The following is an 18,144-nucleotide window of genomic DNA, read 5'->3' as shown; positions in this document are numbered from 1 at the left end:
AAAATGAGTTAACAGAGTCTTACATGGATTCATGCAGTTTTTAAGCAAAGTACAATGTATCTCTGCAACTACAAATTTACCCCACAAACGTACATGTGTGGGTTTTGTGTGTGTGTGCAGATGAGAGACTTAACAAACAATCAAAGTATTTTTCAATGTATACTTTCAGTTACATCACACTGTAAACTTTTGCTATAAATTTTGTGTTTTACAATTGTGTCCTCCACAACCACCTGATGAAGGAGCGGTGCTCCGAAAGCTAGTGCTTTCAATTAAACCTGTTGGACTATAATCTGGTGTTGTGCGATTTTTAACTCTGTCCACCCCAGTCCAACACTTGCATCTCCAAATCCTAAAAACTTAAAGACTGCTATACAAACAGCTGTGATACAAATTCTCTGGGCTTTGAAGCTGCATGAACTAAAAACATGGGGTGACTGACTCCCCGGGTTGGTTCTTCTGCTTGGAGAAAACTGTTCTCCCTTCTAACTGAAGTTGAAAGCTAAACTAACTGCACTGGATCTGCTTTCTCTGCTATAAACTCAGCAGTATAAAGATTTTATCCAGGTATCTGTCCAGGCAATTGACAGAATTCACATCATTTTGGAAATGATATATTTAGAGTACTGTTTCAAATTACGTTCTGAGCTTTCCAAAAAAAACCTTTACAGAACTAACCAAAATCTGTCTGCCTCTAATTTAAAATCCAAATTTCAAATGATAATTTTGTATATATACTCACATACATTTACTACAACAAGAAACTGCTGTTTTGTTAATGTTAAAGAGCCATGAGGTTTTGTGGCCCTGTTTAGACCACACTTGGAACATTGTGTTCAGTTCTGGTTGCCTCATTATAGGAAGAATGTGGAAGCTTTAGAGAGGGTGCAGAGGAGATTTACCAGGATGCTGCCTGGACTAGAGGGCATGTCTTATGAAGGTTGAGGGGGCTAGGGATTTTCTCATTGCATGAAAGAAGGGTGAGAGGTGACTTGATAGAGGTGCACAAGATATGAGATGATAAGATGATAGGCTGGATAGCTGGAGACCTTTTCTCGAGGTGGAAATGACATTCACAAGGGGGGCGTAATTTTAAGGTGATTGGAGGAAGGTTTAGGGGAGATGTCAGATGTAGGTTCTTTGCTCAGAGAGTGGCGGGTGTGTGGAATGCACTGCCAGTGGTGGTAGAGTCAGATACATTACAGACACTTAAGTGACTCTTGGATAGACACATAGATGATAGTAAAATGAAGGGTATATAGGTTAGTTTGATCTTAGAGTAGGATAAAAGGTCGAAACAACATCGAGGACTGAAGGGCCTGTACTGTACTGTTCTATGCAATAATAAAGAAGGAAGCAGTAGCAATATTCAGTTGAATGATTTGATATAAAGTAACTATTTAAAATTTGTCAGTCCTCAAATTAGAAAGATCCTGAGCTGTGGATAGGATCCACTAATGGAAATTGCTGGGCATCTGGTCACAATCTTGTTAATCTCCTAGAATCAGAGTCCCTATAGTGTGGAAGCTGGCCATTTTGCTCATCACGTGAACACAGATTCTCTGAAGATCATCCCACCTAGATCCATCCCCTACCCTATTCCTGCAATCCCCATGGCTAACCCATCTAGCCTGCACATCTCTGGACACTATGGACTAATCCACTCTATTTTACATATCGGAACACTCGGAGGAAACACAAGCAGGCACGAGGTGAGTGTGCAAACTCCACAAAGACGATTGCCCGAGGATGAAATTCAACCTGGCTCCCTGGAGCTTTGAGAAAACAGTGCTGACCACTGAGCCACCATGCCACTCAGTGCCCGAGGATTGAAGAATTGCAAACATTTTACCCTTTTTCAAAAGGTAGGGAAGGAAGTGTGAAACATATTCAATAGCAAGCTTCCAAAGGGAAATGGATCAATACTCGCAAGGGAAATCTTTGCAGGATAACGGGGAAAAGAGCATGAGAATAGATATTTGGATAACTTTTTCAAAGCATCAGCAGGGTAGAATAAACTGAAATATCTCCTTGTGCTGCATCAGTCTACGATTCCATAACTGTGATTGGATGGTGAAGGCTTAAAAAGATCCAGTATATGGAACACAAAACTGACAAACACAGAGAGCAATATGAGTCTGTGTACTGGTTGGATGAGGGCACCCATGATGACCCCTGTAGTCGATCAGCCCGCTCATCCAGATGGCCCATACTTGTGTGAAGAATGCCCACTGGTTGAGGTTGGACAGGAAAGGGAGAAAATGGCTGAAGGAAAGGAAAGTGGTGCTAAAATCTGGCATTTGTTTCCTTTCATGATGAGAGAGGAAGAACAGGGCTTCTCCTGGAGGGATGGTTACTCCCAGCTCCCAGCTATGTCCAGGTATAGACTGATAAATTCTTGATTTAGATTGATAAATTCTTGATGTCACAAGGAATTAAGGGCTACGGGGAAAATGCGGGTAAGTGGAGTTGAAATGCCCATCAGCCATGATAGAATGGCGGAGTGGACTCGATGGGCCGAATGGCCTTACTTCCACCCCTATGTCTTATGGTATAGGGAAGATTTCTAATATCCTGGTGATTTGTGGAGGGAATGAGTCTAATCAGAGGAAGGGCATTTCACTGGAATACAAAGTTTAAACTCAAAGTCTAAAATTTCCTTTATAAGAGGAGCGTGAATTGTATTTAGCTGTAACTGGGGGATGGGCATTAATTTGTACCAAGAACAAACTGAAATGTTGTTGAGTTGTGAGGTCAGGGTTTGTGATGTGTATCTCTCTGTAAGTAAATGCAAGAATAAGTATGGAAAGATTGGCTCCAGTTTTATCCTCGGAGACAGTGAGGACTGCAGACGCTGGAGATCAGAATTGAGTGTGTGGTGCTGGAAAAGCACAGCACGTCAGGCAGCCTCTGAGGAGCAGGAATTCCTGATGCCTGAAACATCGATTCTTCTGCTCTTCAGATGCTGCCTGACCTGCTGTGCTTTTCCAGCACCACACTCTCGACTCCAGTTTTATTCTTCACTACCTGATTTTCTGAAATATTACAGATTGTCCAGACTCTTTTAATCATATTATGAGTACATGAAAATGCCTTTAAAACTCTCCATTGTCCCGACATCATAAAGCAATTCATGTTTGCCTGAGATCAGCACACACATATAACAGATGCAATTAATGTCCCATCTTACCTCTTTTCCTACAGAACCATCCTGACCTGGCTCTCCCTAAAGAAATATAAGAATGTAGACAGCGGTTAGGTATGGCTAGAGGTTTGAAGGTTCAATCTTGAACATTGCTCTTTCAGCTTCATCCAGAACATTCTCTCCGAGTTTGGCCAAGTTACCTGATGGGCTTAATTTCAAACCAGTGCAGACTGATTACTGGAGACCAATTCCACAGCCTCATGCTCCCTGACCAAACCCACACAAGACGGGTTTTGAACCGCCCAGCTATTGTGCAGAAGTCTGTAGTGATTTACTTACTTAGAAGTAGTGGTGATCATCATGTTTCCTTCGACAATGGCTTTCTCAGCTGCTCTGTGGCACCCCCTCCCTAACTCTACAAGGCCACATTCTGTGGTCTGTCTGGTACATTGAGTGATCAGCTGAACTGGAATGGGGGTACAATGGTAATGGACTTGGAATCTGGTGCCTTATTGTAATTTTCTTCAGGAAGGTGGGAATAATTTAATCTATTCATGATGGTGTTAACTCCATTGGATTTATCCTAAAATTCCATTCGGCTCCTAAATGCCTTTTAAGGAAGTTTACTCTCCTTACCTGTTCTGGTCTCCGTGTGACTCCGGATCAACAGCATTGGAGATGCAGTGGATAGCGTCCCTGCCTCTAAACCAGAAGCTCCGGTTCATGCCCCAGCCTTGGATTGGATGGCCAAGGATGGTACCAGGCCATATGGGTTGTCTGAGAACCTGCAAATCCTTTCAATAGGCCTCTAGAAGGCAGGCAGACTGGGAGGGGTTCCTGGTGTGGTTACCCATGTGTGGTTACCATGATAAAAGGCTCCAGCTGCAGGGTCCTGTCATGGACTGTACTCTGAGGTAAGCAACCCCCCACATCTTGAGGGACACACAGAGGAAGAGGAGACTCCAGACCCATAGCAATGTGGTGAGTCTTCATAGCCCTCTGAGTGAATGGGTAAGCCACGCAATTGTTGGTGATACATAATGGCCAATAAATGCCAGTGTCGCCAATGACACCCACATCCTGAGGATAAACATAAATGAGAACTCATTGTGAAGTCTGGTAACTGCAAATAACACCAGCCCTGAGCCAGGCCAAAATGTGTTCTTTCTTTTTTGTTCATTCAGGAGATGTGAGCGTCACTAGCTAGACCAGCACTTATTGCCCAAACTTCACCGCACAGAGGGCAATTAAGAGTCAAGCATATTGCTGTGGGTCTGGAGTAACAGTCAAAGATACCAGCTTCCTTCCCTCAAGGATAGTAGCGAGCTAAACGGGTTTTCCCGACTATCGACAATGGATTCACGGCCAGCCCTCATTAGACTCTTAATTCCAGATTTTACTGGATTCAAATTCCACCATCTGCCATGGCAGGTTTCGAACCCAAGTCCCCAGAACATTATCGGTCCCCCAGTATCTGAAAGATGACTCTATTCAAAGTGAACCATTTAATACCCTTCTATTTTCATTTACAATTTCAATGTGCTCATGTTCACAGTGAACTGAGAGTGCTTCCCATACATATCTCTTGGCTATAAAAGCTGAGCTTTCTGAGGCTTTTTAAACCAGGAGGACACAGCCCGCATTAGACGACAAGAGAATTGACAACACAGTCAAAGCTGAACAGTATTTCACCCCGCGTATCACAGCAGCCACCTGATTACCTGGACAGGCTGAGTCACCAGTGACCATGCAGACAGACACCGAAACCTGGGAACCTACCATCAACCCAGGAGCTCCAGGCGGGCCAGGGGGGCCCACCAATCCAGGGAGACCTCTTTCTCCAGACGTTCCACGATCACCCTTTGTTCCCTAAATATAGCCAATCAGGGAAAAACAGTCAGTTACCGGAGGAATCTTAAACTGAGCACAGAATCTAACACTGAATTTACAATTATGCAGGTTGGCATGGTGACAAAGACAGTGTAGAGGCCATGATAAAAACAGAAAGATAGAAACAGCTGCACTGTCAGTGATAGTTTAACAGAGAGAGAGAGAGAGAGAGAGAATATGAATGAGAGAGCATGAGAAAGAGAGAAAGAGGGAGCAGCGCTGTCAGAGATTGTTGAATCGAGCGAGGGGGAGAGAGACAGTTAATGTGGGAAAGCGAGAAAGAGAGGCAGGGAGCTGTACTGTCAGTGATGGTTTAAATGACAGGGAGAAAATGTGAGAGAGTGAGAGAAGGGGAGTGGCACTGTCAGAAATGGTTTAATAGAGAGGGAAAGAGAATGTGAGCGAGCGAGAAAGAGGGAGGTTGACAGCTGTACTGTCAGGGTTGGTTTAACTGAGAGGGAGAGAGAATGTGTGAAAGTGAGAGAAAGGGAGGGAACTGTACTGTTAGTAGTGACTAGAGAGAGAGAGAGAGAGGTGCACTGTCTGTGATGGTTTCACAGAGATAGGGGAGGGAGCTTTGCTGTCAGTGATCATGTAATGAAACAGAAAGAATGTTAAGATAGAAAGAGAGATGGCACTGTCAGTAATGGTGTAAGAGAGAGTGAGGGAGAGGATATGGGGAGAGACAGAGAGAGAGAGAGAGAGAGCTACAATGTCAATAACGTTATAATAGAACATGAGAGAGAGAGATAATATGGGAGGAAGAGAGAGAATTGTACTGACAGTAATGAGAGAGAGAGACATCAATGGAGGGAAGGAAGCTGCACAATCACCATGTGTAACAGACAGAGGGTGACAGTGACAGTGAGAGAGGGACAGAATGCATGTGATAGGGAGCTGTCAGTAACAGTACATCAGAGATAGAGAATGTCAGAGAGAACGGTAAGAGGGAAAGGGAGCTGTCTTGTCAGTAACAGTGTAACAGATAGAGAAAGGGAAAGAGAATGGTTGAAAGGGAGAGAGGGAGCAGTATTAGTGTAACAGAGATAAAGGAAGGGAGAGGGAATGGTGAGAGGGAGCTGTGCTGTCGGTTACGGTGTAACAGAGATAAAGGGAGAGAGAATGTAACAGAGATAGAAAAAGGGAGAGAGAGAGAGAGAGAGAAGAGATCAATATTTTGACTCACCACTCCTGGGGGTCCTGCAGGGCCCGGAGATCCTGGTACACCAGCTGCACCCTGAGATTGAGAAAACACGGTCAAAGACAGGAATGAATTAGTTGGAGCCTTCAGAGGGTCAGCTGCTGTGCTCATACAGAGAGCTGCCAGATAGCTACCTGAACAATATCCTGACAGCTCTAGCACTTTGCAGAGTCAGACAGTGTCCAGGCCTGAGCCCAGACCTGGAGAGGGGTAATTTGCGGCATGGATTGTTAAAGACTCATTCCTCTGAGACTCTGCTGGGCTCAGTGTGGGGGAAAAGAGGGGTGGGGCGGGATGTCAACTGCATGGGGATATTTTGCCTGCAATCCCCTACCACCTCCCATGCTCCCACCCCTGCCCCATACCCACACATCAACAGGGTGACTTGGGAGGTTCCTGGGTTTCTGTTTGGCTGCTTATTGCTGATGTAATCTCAAATGTAGAGTTTAATGGTAGCAGATTCAATGATGAATTTCCAGAGACTGGACAAATATTTGAAGGAATGATTGCAGGAACACTTAGATTTAGAGAGATGCAACAGGCATAATGGCTGAAGTGACTGCCTCTGGTGCTGCCAGGTTCAAGGAAATGCAACTATCTGACTTTCAGAAATCAGTGGAGCTGACCAAGTAGTGAATACATATGAGTGAATCCCACATACAGTAACCGTGTTGTCAGGCATGTTGGATCAGTGATGACAGGATGCCGTACCGTCAGCCCAATGGGCCCCGATCTGTCCTGTCTTACTGAGCTCCAGCTTGGGCCTGAACTCTCCTTGTAGGCCTGGTGTTTCCAGGAAGTGAGCCCGGCCCCTGGAGTTGGAGGCTGCAGTTGGGGATCTTTCACATCTATTGATGGTGAGATTGACACAGAGGAGATTCGGGTCCATGCAAAGTGTGCTTCGTGGGTCTTGTACTCTGTAACTCTGCTGGAATTCTCCAGTCTCCTGGGAAGCTCCTGGAGAATCTCACATGGAGAAACAGGAACTCTGTGGACCTCAGGAAACCGTGAATGAAACATGACACTGAGCTGGTTTTTAATGATACTCACCACATGCCCAGGAAGCCCTGGAGGTCCAACAGGTCCTGGTGGACCAGGCTCTCCCTGCAAACAAACACAATCCACACATTCACTCATCTGCGATCTGGATCCAAGGTCCATTTCCACCGGTCCAGCAACAATCAGTATCACTACCTGTGTCACAAACACTCCCGCCTTGTTTGAGTTAGCTGCTCAACCCTTTCAATCCAATCTCCTTTCAGAAAAGATTTGGACAAATAAAATACAACAAAGGACTGATTAGGGAGACATTGATCACCGTATCATGAGGTTTATGGTGGCTATGGAAAAGGACAAGGAACAATCCAGAATAAAACATAATTAACTGGAAAGCTGGCATCAATACAGTCGGATGTAAAAACACAAAGTGCTGGAGAATCTTAGCAGGTCTGGCAATATCCGTGCAGAGAGAAACAGCATTAGTGTTAAGAAACTGATAAGAATGTTTTTTGGAACAGGCATCTAGAAATGATGGTTTTTATAAGTATTGACAAAGTGGGAGGAGAAGTGAGTGGAACAGATGGTGATGGTGCCAAGAGTGAAAGACAAAATGAATGCTAACAGGATTCGAAGAGGGATATAGATGCACAATAGGTGTTAATGGTAGGTTTTAATGATAGAAAATAGGTCACCCTTGCTGAGAGCAAATCCAGGACACTAACACTGGACCCAAATAAAACACCAGGGCATGGGAATATGTTATCAAAATAGAGGGCGGTTCTCATTTTTTGAAGTTGTGGAATTTAGTATTGAGTCTCTGAGACTGTCAGGTGCTGAACTGGAAAACGAAGTGTCATTCCTTGAGCTTGTGAGGTGCTTCATAGGAACATTGTAGCAGGCCCAGGACAGAAATGTCAACATGAGAGCAAGGTGGGTTACTGAAATGACAAGTAACTGGGAGGTCAGGGTCACTCCTACAGACAGAATGGAGGTGTTCCAGAAAGCGGTTACCCAGTCTGTTTGGTGTAAGTCTCACCAATGTACACAGTGAACTGCATGGTGAGCAATTTCACTAGATTGAAAGAAGTACAAGTGAAATGCTGCTTCACTTGGAAGGTATGTTTGGCTCTTGCATAGTGAGGAGGAAGGAGGTGATTGGGCATGTGTTCCATCTTCTGCGATTGAATTGCAAGGTATCATGTGGATTGGGGAGGTGTTGGGAGTCATAGAGGAGTGGACTAGTGTGTCATGGAGGGAAGAGTCCCTATGGAATGCTGAAAGTGGAGTGGAGGGGAGGGCAAGATGTATTTTACGGTGGTGTGCTGCTGGAGGAGGGGAAATTGGTGGAAGGTGATCCTTTGAATAAGGAGACAATTGGGTAGAAGGTGAGACCAAGGGCAAGCCTACTGTTGTTCCGGTAAGGAGCGAAGGGGTGAGGGCAGAAGAGTGGGAGATGGGTCAGACCCAGTTGAAGGCTCTATCAATCACATAATCAGAACAGATACAATGGAGATGGAGAAACTGGGAGAATGGAATGCAAAGGAATCTTTGCAGATAATAGGGCATGAAAAGGTACAGTTGAGGTAATTGTGGGAGTCAGTGTGATTGTAATGGATATTGGTGGAGAACCTATCCTCAGAAATGGAGGCAGAGAGATTAAGGCAGGAAGAGACAAAGGTAAAAATGAGAAGAGTTTTTTAAGATGGTTCCGGAGATTAGAATCCTCAGTTGTGAGGATAGTTTGGAAAGGTTGAGATTGTGCTCCTCGGAAAGAAGAATGCTTAGAGGAGATTGAATAGTGTTTTCAGGATAATGTGGGGCATGGATATGGTAATTAGGGAGAAATCGTTAAGCTGAAAGTGATTTTCAAAAGAAGTAAATTGTTTTTAGATTCCCGACAGTGTGGAAACAGGCCCTTCGGCCCAACAAGTCCACACCGACCCGCCGAAGAGTAACCCATCTGGACCTATTTCCCTCTGACTAATGCACTTACCACTATGGGCAATTTAGCATGGCCAATCCACCTGTCCTGCACATCTTTGGACTGTGGGAGGAAACCTACGCAGACACGGGGAGAATGTACAAACTCCACACAGAGTCACCTGAGGCCAGAATTGAACCTGGGACCCTGGTGCTGTGAGGCAGCAGTGCTGACCACTGAGCCACTGTGAAATATCTTTTTCAGACAGCAAGTAGTTAGGGCATAGAATTGACAGCCTGGAAACACGGGGCGGAAGCAAGTTCAATTGAGGCTTTGAAGAGGACATTGGATGGTAATTTAAATAGAAACAATGTTCAAGAGATGGGAGAAAGGCAGAAGATTGGTATTAAATCATGATGTGAATTTGGAGAACTGTGCCAAGATGCTGGGCCATAGAGCCCCTCTCTGCACAATAACAATTTTGGGTTTCTGGGACAGAAAGGTGGAAATAGGTAGGATGGACTGTAGAGAGGCATGTGGGAGGGGGCTCAAGTAGAACCTGATCAAGGAATATTCCACATAGCCCACAAAGAGACAGGTATAACTGGCACATGGGTGGGCACTAGAGAGACATTGGCCATTATTTTCTGGTCTTCCTCAGATTCCGGGTGTTGTTAGATGATTCAAGAATGGTAAATACTTACATTCAAATAATGGGAAACTTGGGGAGAAATGATAGTTTGGAACAAAATTAATAGTTGGGTAAATGCTCATTAACCAAGAAAAAGCAGCATGAATTTATGAGCTAATGGAGAGGTTGATGATGGTAATGCTATTGATGTTGTGTGCATGCACTTCCAGTGTACATTCAATAAAGTGCCACATTGCAGTCTGGGGAATACTGTTAGAACTCACGGACTAAAGGGACAGTCGCAACGTGAACACAAAGCTGTCAGAGTGACAGGAAACCCAGTTGTGGGTTACTGCAAGTTTTTTTTCGACTGGAGGAAGGTTTATTGTGGAGGTTCCCAGGAGTCATTGTTAGGATCCCTGCTTTTCTTACTTTATGCTAATGTCCTAGACGTTGGGGTACAGCACACCATTTCAAAACCTGTGAAGGGTATTAAAACTTGGAAACATTGTGAACTGTGAGGAGGAGTGTCGAGCCTCGAAAGCACATCAACAGATTGGTAGAGTGGGAAGACAGATGAAACTTAATGCAAAGTGTTGTGTGAAGTGATTCACTTTTGCAGGAAGAACAAAGAGAGAAAATTAAAAAGGAAAGGGTACAATTTTTGAAAGGATGTAGGAGCAAAGGGAGCTGGGTGTGTATGTGCATAAGTCAATGAAGGTGACAAAGCAGGTTGAGAGATTGGTTAAAAAAAAAATCACACTGTTCAAGTATCAGTAAGGGCATAGACAACAAAAGCAAAAAGACACTCGACAAATTAGGCCTTAATTCTCTCGAATTAGAAAGGTTAAGAGGGGTGATCCAATCAAGGTTTCAGGATATTAACTGGGACAGACGGTGTAAATAAAGATAAACTATTTCCACTGGTTGAAGATTCTACAACCAGGGACACGATCTAAGAATTGGGGTCAGACCATTAAGAAAAGATGTTAGAAAGCACTGCTACATGCTAAGATGAATTGAGGTTTGGAAATCTCTTCCTCAAATGATGGTTGATGCTAATTCAATTACGAAATGTAAATCTGAGATTGACAAATTTTTATTAATCAAGGGTATCATGGTATATAGGCCCAAGGCAGGTATATGGAATTAAGCCAGAGATCAGCTATGATCTTATTGAATGCAGGACCAGACTGGAGGGGCAGAACGGCCTACTCCAGTTCCTAAAGAGGTTATCCTAAACTTGTATAGGATACTGGATCAGTGGTGCTGGAAGAGCACAGCAATTCAGGCAGCATCCGAGGACAGGCAAAATCGACGTTTCGGGCAAAAGCCCTTCATCAGGAATAAAGGCAGAGAGCCTGAAGCATGGAGAGATAAGCTAGAGGAGGGGGGGGGGGTGGGAGAGAGTGGCATAGAGTACAATAGGTCATTTCCTCAGCCCTGAAACTCTTCAATGCCTTGAAGAAGTTTTCCTCCTCTCTCTACAAGAATCTCAGGGAGTCTCTCTCTCATTGCAACTCCCAGGTCATTTCCTCAGCCCTGAAACTCTTCAACCATGTCCTGAAACAAACTCGGTATCACAGCCACATTTGCTTCCTCAGTGCCTGTCTCCGTAACCAACTCACCCCACACGGACTCGGTCTCCTCTACATTGGGGAGACTGGGCGCCTCCTAGCAGAGCGCTTTAGGGAACATCTCCGAGACACCCGCACCAATCAACCACATCGCCCAGTGGCTCAACATTTCAACTCCCCCTCCCACTCTGCCGAGGATATGGAGGTGCTGGGCCTCCTCCACCGCCGCTCCCTCACCACCAAACGCCAGGAGGAAGAACGCCTCATCTTCCGCCTCGGAACACTTCAACCCCAGGGCATCAATGTGGATTTTAACAGTTTCCTCATTTCCCCTTCCCCCACCTCATCCTAGCTTCTAACCTCCAGAAACTCGATCCCCTGACCTGTCCGGACTTGTCCGACCTGCCCAGCTCCTTTTCCACCTATCCACTCCACCCTCTCCTCCCTGACCTATCACCTTCATCTCCTTCCCCACTGACCTATTGTACTCTATGCCACTCTCTCCCACCCCCCCCCCCTCCTCTAGCTTATCTCTCCATGCTTCAGGCTCTCTGCCTTTATTCCTGATGAAGGGCTTTTGCCCGAAACGTCGATTTTGCCTGTCCTCGGATGCTGCCTGAATTGCTGTGCTCTTCCAGCACCACTGATCCAGAATCTGGTTTCCAGCATCTGCAGTCATTGTTTTTACCTCATTGATTTTAACCCTACTGCGAATCCTCTTGCAAGGATGCCTGCCTTGAAGAAGTTTTCCTCCTCTCTCTACAAGAATCTCAGGGAGTCTCTCTCTCATTGCAACTCCCAGGTCATTTCCTCAGCCCTGAAACTCTTCAACCATGTCCTGAAACAAACTCGGTATCACAGCCACATTTGCTTCCTCAGTGCCTGTCTCCGTAACCAACTCACCCCACACGGACTCGGTCTCCTCTACATTGGGGAGACTGGGCGCCTCCTAGCAGAGCGCTTTAGGGAACATCTCCGAGACACCCGCACCAATCAACCACATCGCCCAGTGGCTCAACATTTCAACTCCCCCTCCCACTCTGCCGAGGATATGGAGGTGCTGGGCCTCCTCCACCGCCGCTCCCTCACCACCAGACGCCTGGAGGAAGAACGCCTCATCTTCCGCCTCGGAACACTTCAACCCCAGGGCATCAATGTGGATTTTAACAGTTTCCTCATTTCCCCTTCCCCCACCTCATCCTAGCTTCTAACCTCCAGAAACTCGATCCCCTGACCTGTCCGGACTTGTCCGACCTGCCCAGCTCCTTTTCCACCTATCCACTCCACCCTCTCCTCCCTGACCTATCACCTTCATCTCCTTCCCCACTGACCTATTGTACTCTATGCCACTCTCTCCCACCCCCCCCCCCTCCTCTAGCTTATCTCTCCATGCTTCAGGCTCTCTGCCTTTATTCCTGATGAAGGGCTTTTGCCCGAAACGTCGATTTTGCCTGTCCTCGGATGCTGCCTGAATTGCTGTGCTCTTCCAGCACCACTGATCCAGAATCTGGTTTCCAGCATCTGCAGTCATTGTTTTTACCTCATTGTATAGGATACTGGCTGTGCTCTAAACTCTCAAGCATCCAGATTTGTAATACTCTATCACTATTGACCTGGGCCCTGGCTCTGGAATTCCCTCCTTAAACCACACCACCTCTTTTCCTCCCTTACTTCTACTGACAAGCTCCTCAAAATCTCCTTCTTCCCCGTTCCAATCCCACTTTATGTTGCTTGGTGCCAAATTGTGTTCCTATTGGCGGAGGGACTGAGAAACAGATTTCAGGTGATTGGTAAAAGAGGGATGGCGACAGGAAGTGAAATCTTTTATCCAACGAGCACCTTTAATTGAAGAGCTCAAGAGTGAATCGGATTATTATCTGGGAAGGAGGAATGTGCACACTGAGAATGTGGGTGAGTGGCACGTGGTGAATTGTTCCTTCAGTGAGATGACCTCCTTCAGAGCTGTAACCGTTCTGTGGCTCAGCGTTCCCACTTCAGCGCTTGTCCACTTCAAAGCCATCCTGGAAGTTGATGGGAGAGAGGAATGATCCAATGTTCTTGTATCTTGTACCTTTACTGCAGTGAAGCATACCATACTACTTTATAGGGCAATGATCAAACACAATCTGACACTGAGTAACATAAGCAGGGGATGGAGGAGGTCTAAGGACTGTGTGACAATGACAGCCCAGGCCAATAATAATGGAGCAATACAAATCTGGATGCTTCGGAGAGAGAGAGAGAGAGAGGAGTGCAGCCAATATCTCACAAGTGTATAGGATCAAGGGAACCTCAGCTTCCAAGTCGATGATGCAATTTTCAACTGAGGTTTGAAAGGCTACGCAGTGAACCTGCTTCATTATATAAATTGGGAGCAAAATTGGCAATGGGTCCCCAGAACCCCCACACAGGGCTCGAATAAAACCGTCTATATTGTTGGGTGGTGGGGGGGGGATGTAGTAGATGCTTGAAAAATCAAGTTTCAGAGCTACATAAGCAATTTTAAAAATTCTCAAACTTGCCTCAAAGCCTGGCCGGCCTGTATTTCCAGGTGGTCCTGCTACGCCTGGTTCACCCTGTAACAGTGAGTGGAGATAGTGATGTTAAACATATTCATTCCTGTTCACAGCACATGGCACGAGGCATACAAGGGTGAGGGATTATGCACACAAGCAAACACTCATACAAACTTACACTCACCGGAACACACACAACGTTTTCCATACTGACATGACATGAAATTTCAGCACATAAACAACCTGAAGATCTTGAAGCAGGGCTTCTTTATTCCACTGGCGTCAAGTTTTTACAAGCATGAAAGGAAATTAAGGTTAAACTGAGAAAATAGAGTATTTACATGGAAATAATTCTGTTGTCAACATCTGATTGATGGAATTCTATGTCTGTATATCTCTCTCTCTCTCTCTCTCATATGGAGGGTTATTTCAGATCAAGAGCCACATATTTTCTTTCAGAGATAGTCCACCTGGTTGCTTGACTTCTGCCCTCCCTCCCAATCTACTGCTGGAGGTGCCATTACAACACATACTGGAATTTAATGGGTGGTAGGATTTCTTGTCCCACTATTAAAGGAGTTGCTAGGCAATGCACTCCTGCCGACATCAGTTGCCTCACAGCTATTTAAAACTTTAACAAGTGTTTCTTGCTAAAGATAGGGAATCCACCCGTCACTCAACAGAAAACTGGTTAACTGGATCGTGGTTAGTGGACACTGCTGAACTACAGGGAGTCACAGAGCAGGACGGGAGTTAGCGTAGATTCTCTTGTGATGGAGAAGGAAGGGGAGACCTGGGGAGTGGGGTTGAGCAGGATACAGGACAGTGCAAGTCTTGATTGAGTTGCTGGAGTTGGGGAGGAGAGTGAGGGAGCAACTGGGGCATAGGGCAAGATTTAGGTGGGGGGCCTGGAATGGGATAAGTGCTGGTGGTGGAGGCTTTCTACCAGCCTCAAAAATGAAGCTGAATGGGAGGTGGCCCTGAAGAGACCACTGACTGACAATGGAAGAACCTCAATGAGGACAAGAGCATGCGGTCACTCAGGACTCCTCTGCCCTTCAGAGATTTACAGACAAGTCTGGGAGTAAAGGACACTTGGGAATTTTTGTTGCCCCTGCAAAGCCATTGCTGGAGTCTGTTAAAATCTTCCAGTATGAACATAAAGGAATAGGAGCTGGAGTTAGGCTGTTTGGCCTCAATGAGATCATGATCCAGATTTATCATAACTTTTCCGCACTAAGCTCATTCACCTATGCTATCTCCATTCCCACATTCAGTATTCCTGCACTATCCCCATTTCTGCCCTTTCCCCATTCCCACACTATCCCTATTCACACACTCTTCCCATTTCCACACTATCCCCAGATCTCTTGATTCCCTTAGCAATCAAAACGATATTAAACTCAGTCTTAAATTTTCTCAGTGAATGAATATCCAAAAATCCGCTATGATAGAAAATGTCCAAGATTCGTAACCTTTAAATGAAGAAATGTCTCTTCTTCTCAGCTTTAAATGATCGGTCCCTTATCCTGAAACCGAGACCCTGTATTCTCCATTCTCCAGCCAGGGCAGACTTCTCCTCAGTGTCCACCCTGAGAGTGCACTTCAGAATGATATCTGTTTCAATTACGTTCCTCACACTCTTTTACATTATATGTAATTTTGACCTCATCTGATAGAACTGCCCTCACAGTACAGTCCCCTTTTCCCAGGAACCAGTCTAGTAGAGTTTTGTCGCACTGCCTGGGGCAAATATATCTTTGCATAAAGGGAACAAAACTGAATTTAATACTGCAGGTGAAACCTCACCAAAGCCCTGCACAATTGTTGGAAGACTTCTTCTCCCTTTGTGACAAATATCTCATCTGCCTCCTTAATTGCTCGCTACACCTGAATGTTAGCTTTGTGATTTGTGTCCAAGGACACCCAGATTCCCCCTGAATACTGACATTTCCCAGTTCCCAACTGCTCAAAGAATATTCTGCTTCTTTATTTTCCTTACGAAAGTGGATGATTTCACATTTTGCCCACATTTTATTCCCTCCAACATGTTCTGATCCACTCACCAACATGCCAATATTCCACTGCAGCCTTTGGATCCTCCTTACCACTGACTCTGTATTGCCCCCAAACCTGGAAAGGTTACATTCAGTCCCCTCGTCCTTCAATACAGTTTCTCAATCTAGATGAGCGAACTTGTCCTTGATACACACGATAGTTGTTTAGACTTAAGGTAACCACTTTCAAACTTAGTATAAGATTCTATCCTATTATTGTCACTCTTTCCTGGAGGCCCCTATACAAAAAAGATCTTCAATAATCATTGCTCATTGCACAATACCTGATATAAAATCTAAACCTGTTCCTAAGTGATCTAAAAAAGCTAGCCTGTAAATATTCCATAAATCTCTCCTCAAGCTATTAATGCAAATTTGGTTTGCCCAGTCTACATGGAGGTTAAATTCCCATGATGACTCTGTTATCCTTATTACATGCAACTCTAATCTGCTGATTTATACTGTAACTACAACTAATGCAAGGAGGCGGATAAATTACTTCCATCAGTTCCATCCCAAAAGGACATTGTGAAGTTGGTGGTATGGGCAGACATTTAATGCAGGAAAGTGCAAAATGACATTTCGGCCCTACCACCCAAACAGTTTCTACTTCATGGTTTTCTGAGCCAACATCTTTTCTCAATATTGTTATTACCCCATCCGTAATTAGATTAGATTCAGATTCACTACAGCGTGGAAACAGGCCCTTCGGCCCAACAAGTCCACACCGACCCTCTGAAGAGCAACCGACCCTGACCCATCCCTCTACATTCACCCCTGACTAATGCACCTAACACTACGGGCAATTTAGCATGGTCAATTCACCTAACCTGCACATCTTTGGACTGTGGGAGGAAACCGGAGCACCTGGAGGAAACCCACGCAGACACGGGGAGAATGTGCAAACTCCACACAGACAGCTTAACAGTCTTTCTTTTAACTTCAACAGGGACAGGCAAAAGGTGAGTATCCTAGGATATTTCATCCAAAACTATGTTTGGCAGCAATCTCAGATTAGAAGCTGTAGAAACCCTATGGGTGGAAGAAAGTGGAAGAAGACCTGATCAGAATTGTCTATAAGTCTCCTAACAATGGCTACAAGGTGGGTCTGAAAATAAATCAGGAGATAATGAGAGCATATAACCGAGGCAATGAATTAACTATGAGTGACTTTAATCCATATGTAGATTAGGATAGTCAGATTGACAGAGGGAGGCATGATGAAAACTTCATAAGAAGAGTACACAGGACAGTTTTGAAAACAATGCATTGTGGATCGAACCAGGAATCAGGATATTTTGGATCTGGTGATGTGTAATGAGGCAGGTATAATAAATGATCTCAGAAGAAAAGATCTCCTATGAAACAGTTACGATAATGTGGTAGAATTTACAAAGTAATGAGGACTGAGCTGGCTGGAGTGGAATGACCAAAGGAGTTAACAGCAAGGACGGTTGAGGAACAGTGGCAGACTTTTAAGAAAATAGTTCATGGCTCACAACAAAGATATATTCCAGTGAGGTAGGAGGATTCTAGAAAGGGGATAAGCCAACCATGGCTAACCAGGGTGGCTAAGGGTAACATCTAATTGAAAGAAAAAAAATATTCAATTTGGCAAAAATTAGTGGTAAGCCAGAGAACTGAGAATATTTTTTCAGATGACCTGAACAATAATAGTGAGAAAATAAAGGTTTTGAGCGTAAACTTGCAATGAATATAAAGAGGAAGATAAAAGGTAAAATGAACATGGGTCCCTTAGGAAATGAGGCTGGGGAAATAAGGATAGGGAATGAGGAAATGGCAGAGGAGTTAAATAAATACGTCACTCTTCACCATAGAGACACTAATAGCATTCCAAGATATGCAGAGTAATCAAAAGGCAAAAGGAGAGGAACTAAACACAATAGTTATTACAAGGCAAACCAATGGTGGCCTAAAGACCAATAAGTCCCTTGGACTGACTGGATACATCTTAGAATATTAAAGGAAGTAGATACAGAGATAGTGGATGCACTGGTAGGAATCTGCCAAGAATTCTTAGATTCTGGAAATGTGCCATAGGATTGGAAAACTACCAATGCAGTATTTTTATTTATAAAGAGAAGTAGACAGTAAACAGGTAAGTATAGGCAAGTTAGCTTAACATCTTTTGTTGGAAGAAATGTCAGAATCTATTACAAACGGTGTAATAGCAAAGCATTTTGAAA

At 44.7% G+C, this 18,144-nt stretch overlaps 1 protein-coding gene across 5 annotated transcripts in view; it reads right to left on the bottom strand.

Moving 5' to 3' along the window:
- col16a1 (collagen, type XVI, alpha 1) overlaps positions 1-18,144 on the bottom strand; it is a 371,262-nt gene that overhangs the window by 17,961 nt on the left and 335,157 nt on the right. For all 5 annotated transcript variants that reach the window (XM_087976933.1, XM_087976932.1, XM_087976935.1 and 2 more), the window contains 5 exons: positions 13,883-13,940; positions 7,287-7,336; positions 6,222-6,272; positions 4,925-5,014; positions 3,191-3,226 (listed from right to left, as the gene is read on the bottom strand). In XM_087976933.1, the coding sequence (XP_087833059.1) occupies positions 3,191-3,226; positions 4,925-5,014; positions 6,222-6,272; positions 7,287-7,336; positions 13,883-13,940 (285 nt within the window). The remainder of the gene's footprint in view (positions 1-3,190; positions 3,227-4,924; positions 5,015-6,221; positions 6,273-7,286; positions 7,337-13,882; positions 13,941-18,144) is intronic.

Source organism: Chiloscyllium plagiosum, unplaced genomic scaffold (assembly GCF_037043375.1).
Source record: "Chiloscyllium plagiosum isolate Xiang-an unplaced genomic scaffold, Cpla_swu_hap1 HiC_scaffold_30, whole genome shotgun sequence".
Taxonomy (NCBI): domain Eukaryota; kingdom Metazoa; phylum Chordata; class Chondrichthyes; order Orectolobiformes; family Hemiscylliidae; genus Chiloscyllium; species Chiloscyllium plagiosum.
Note: the sequence above shows the minus strand (reverse complement) of the source record. Positions and strands in the feature narration are given on the sequence as shown.